The sequence below is a fragment of the Colletes latitarsis genome, chromosome 8, assembly GCF_051014445.1.
Source record: "Colletes latitarsis isolate SP2378_abdomen chromosome 8, iyColLati1, whole genome shotgun sequence".
In the NCBI taxonomy this organism is placed as follows: Eukaryota; Metazoa; Arthropoda; class Insecta; order Hymenoptera; family Colletidae; genus Colletes; species Colletes latitarsis.
The window spans coordinates 21243802-21247670 of NC_135141.1; the positions used below are offsets into that span (position 1 = coordinate 21243802).

The following is a 3869-nucleotide window of genomic DNA, read 5'->3' on the forward strand; positions in this document are numbered from 1 at the left end:
CGCGAACGCTACGTAGCGCAGTATGTGTATATATGTACGTTATAATATTAAAACAAAAGAAAAAAAAAAAATCTTTGCTTTTACGATATTCGCGTATAACGACGATGTACATTTACGGATTACACGTTTCCTTGGAGAGAATCGTGAAGACGAAGGACATGAGTTAATACATTTTCTTTGAATCGTACATATTATGCAATTACGCTAATACTTGTAATTTTATCTGTAACCGCATGTGATAAGAGACAAGAGAGTACTCAGAGTACGAAAAGGCAAATGTAACGAGTGTCATCGAGTGCTTTAACAAATATATATATAGTGTATATATATATATGTAACAAACGCTGTGCGCTTGTGATCTTAAGAATTTACGTTTCTTTTTTTTTTTTTTTAACTAATCCTCTCTTCTTTTTTCTTACATGCTGTGTCATGTGAACGGCTCGAAGTTTCCGTACGGTATGTTCCTTTATTAGACGAAACACGCAAAGATCATTTATATTAGCTGTAATGATTGCCTGTAGGGCTTCTTCGTAATATCTTTCAGTATATTACTGTATTGTGATGTTAACTTAAGCCATGGACCGAAGTGGGAGAATTATCTCGAGGTCGCTGTAGTGAATTCTACCGCTGAGGTGAGGGATCACTTTCTCAGTTTTTTAGATTGCTCGAGGAGCTAACAACATGCGGACGTCGGCTGTTTACGACGAGCAAGGAAAAAGTAAAACAGATGTATCCGCATAATTATCTTTGAATGGCGAAATGCGACGATCGGGGACTGTGTATTGTGATCAGCAAACAGACTACAATGTAGTTTGTTCGTAAATCGAATGAACAAACGGAAACACTTGTGTAATAAAGTAGATATCCATGAAAAATCTTTGTGTTTTTCTACTCATGTGCGTGGACGGAGAAAATAAAATTAATAGCAAATATTAACCCTGCTTTCAGTAAAGTTTATTTCGCAACGAGATTTTATAAGTTTCTTTGTATTTTTTTATTCCATTTCAACGTCCACAACAGCATCCTCGACGATGATCTGTTCCGACGTCACAGGAACTTGTATTATTGGCAAGGGATCGGGAGATCGAGTATAAGTGTTACTCGTCGAATGTTCCTTAAAATATTCGCCACCTTTCTCTTCGTACTCCTTTTTACTTACTAGATATTCAGGAAGATTTCCGTTAAGGCCAAAATCTCTTGCGCCGTACCATGCGTCTATGCTGCTATTTTTTGCAATATTTATTTGAAAATTAGAGCCAAACGGTCTCATTTCACGTAGCTCGCGATTCAGTCTTTCTAATAAACCGGGGAAAGTTGTTGGACCGCCGGTCAGAAATATATTCCCCACCAGTCGTAATTGTTGCTCAGGTGGGTACAGTTTTAAAACGAATTCGATTGTTTCAGCGATGCCTGCTTCCAAGGAGCCTATCAAAGACGGTTGGAACAATATTTCTGGAGCTCTCAAGCGCTCCACTCCCACATGTAACTGGTGAGTTTCCCCGGGTACCATGGGAACATTTGACCCAGCTCCATCGAATTCTGGATCGTGATGTCGTAATACATCTTCAAGTTCTAAAAGCTTCTCTTGTTCTAACTCTGAATCCGAATCTCCACCTTCCTGCGTAAAGATACTTAATTCACGAACGTGACTCAATAACCTGTTGTTTGTCCACGATAGGAAGGCGATTCAGGCATGAACATGCCTCGGAGCGATGTTCATCTTAAGAATCATTACTATAACGATCAAAGCGTGTAAGAGAGCTAATGAACTGTAACTGGAGAGGTGATGTAAATACGTGCCTTCTTGTCGTGGACGGAGAAGTAATTATAGACTTGAAAATATTGTTTACGAACCCTGTTTATAACTTTGTAAACGTCCCAGTCTTCATCTCTCATACCAAAATCATCATCGCGTTTTTCCTTTCTCGCTAACTGACTTATTATACGCATTCTTTCTTGTGCGGCTACCGTTCTACGTTTTGCCATGTCCTGTCTTCGTTGCCTTTTGGCCATTCGTTTTTCTAATATTTCTTGCCTATTAAGTTCGGGAAATTTTGTAAAGCGAAAAAATATTTAGGAAATTTTGTTTTCACGTATCGTAAAAACAATTGCAGAAAGCGCGTTACCTTTTCTTTCTTACACCAGCTATCCATTCATCAAAATCTTGCTGATCTTTAGGTTGCAGGCTCGATTTTATTTTTGGTTTCTGTTCTTCCATTACAATATTTTCTTCTTGCGAATTAGCAGCCACTATTTTTTGTCTAGTTCTTTCCACTTTTGCTTGCAGATTGTTAATCATTTTTATTAAATCAGCTTCGTTTGCAAGGGAATAGCTCTTTAAGGCTTGGTCAAATTCATCTGTTTCACCTTCTTCTAGTAAATCCTGAACTGCTAATAATTGATTTAATTGCTCTTCGTCTTCTGCTAACTATAAATGGCGATTATTTTAACCAGGTATCTTTATATAAATAAAATTTCTCTTACGCGTATCAAGATTACTAACCCTCTCCTCCCGTTTTCGTGCATTAATTTCCATTAATCTCCTAGCTAATTCACGTTTTCTTTCTTTTTGTTGTTCGACTGTTAAACCAGGAGCATTTGTAGGTGCAACATAGGGCAATTGTACCCTTAATACATTTGCATCGTAATAATCTGGATCTGCCCATTTAGAAATCTCCTCTTGATAATTTAAAGCTATCACAGAATGCTCGTGTATTAATTCCTGTAAAACAGGAGAATAAGGTCTTTGGAACTGTAAGCGATAACAAAGACCAAAAATATGTGATTCCATAGACCTCTGCTCTGCTTGGTGTTATAGCATTTACGTGTACAGGATATTTAAGTTGAAGAAGCCTGTGCATGTAAGACGTAATGTGATATCCACCAACATTGATCCTTCTTGAATTTATAGGATCTGCTTTACCATCTAATATTGGTATTATGTGAGTAGTATGATATCCAATATTAATTATCAAGCCATCGGATGGACAATTGTTATGTTGATAAGAAAATAAACAATCTACTCCATATGCTATCGAAGGTACGTTATAACATTCGAATAAAAGCTCTGCCATTACTGGAAAGAAAAACAATTGACGACCTAACCTCACTTTACGACTAAATACAACGTACGTTTAATGCCTTACAGTTTCGAGAGTAATTAGGATTCAAAAAAGTTTCGGTTAAAATAATTGGATGATTTACAACCCCGTCCGTGTCTATTCCCATATGTGTAAAAGTATAATCGAATATTTGTTCTTGAGCTTCAAAGTGCGTTACCACATTACGATCAAACTGCGTTTTTAACTGAAATCTCACAGCTTCGATGTTTGCTATATCATTTCCAACTTGCGGTTCCCCATCCTTTTTCCCACGCTCTTTTCGTGGTTTTGCAATAAGATTTTTAAATATCAGTTGCGGTTCTTTCTCCGTGGCCCAACCTACCCTGCAGTTGTACGATCCTAATATAAATTATTCGTTAATTTTCATTATATAAAGATTTCGTTACATAAACTGGTTATATGGTACACTTTACCATTGTCAATAACGAGCGGAGTTCCTTCAGACTTTACTCTGTCCGGATAAACGTGAATTATATCAGGTATAGCTTTCACGTCTTTTAATTCGAGAATTTCCATATTACTACGATGAATCGATTCTTCTAGAACTGCTAATTACACATAATCACAAACCAGATGTAGAAATTCTACAGTAGAATACATATTACAGGCAATGTTACAGCCAAATTATAGAGCAGACGTTACATCTCTGAACGCAATATCAACAATGAAAATATTTTTCGATCGCACATGTTGAGGCACCATCTAGCCAGAGATGCAGAAAGGCACCGAAGGTGCACTCTCATACTA

At 37.1% G+C, this 3869-nt stretch overlaps 1 protein-coding gene across 2 annotated transcripts; it reads right to left on the minus strand.

Moving 5' to 3' along the window:
* Window positions 1-286: 286 nt before the first annotated feature.
* Window positions 287-3869, minus strand: Arp5 (Actin-related protein 5). Of its 2 annotated transcripts, none has more exons than XM_076770883.1 (7): window positions 3536-3869; window positions 3147-3461; window positions 2796-3076; window positions 2504-2722; window positions 2127-2428; window positions 1855-2035; window positions 287-1618 (listed from the first exon to the last, which is right to left on the minus strand). In XM_076770883.1, the coding sequence occupies exons 1-7, from the start codon at window positions 3636-3638 to the stop codon at window positions 995-997; spliced, it is 2025 nt and encodes a 674-aa protein (XP_076626998.1). In that variant the 5' UTR covers window positions 3639-3869; the 3' UTR covers window positions 287-994. The 2 variants fall into 2 exon arrangements, with proteins under 2 accessions (XP_076626998.1, XP_076626999.1); XM_076770884.1 differs by having other exon boundaries at window positions 3147-3445; window positions 3536-3868.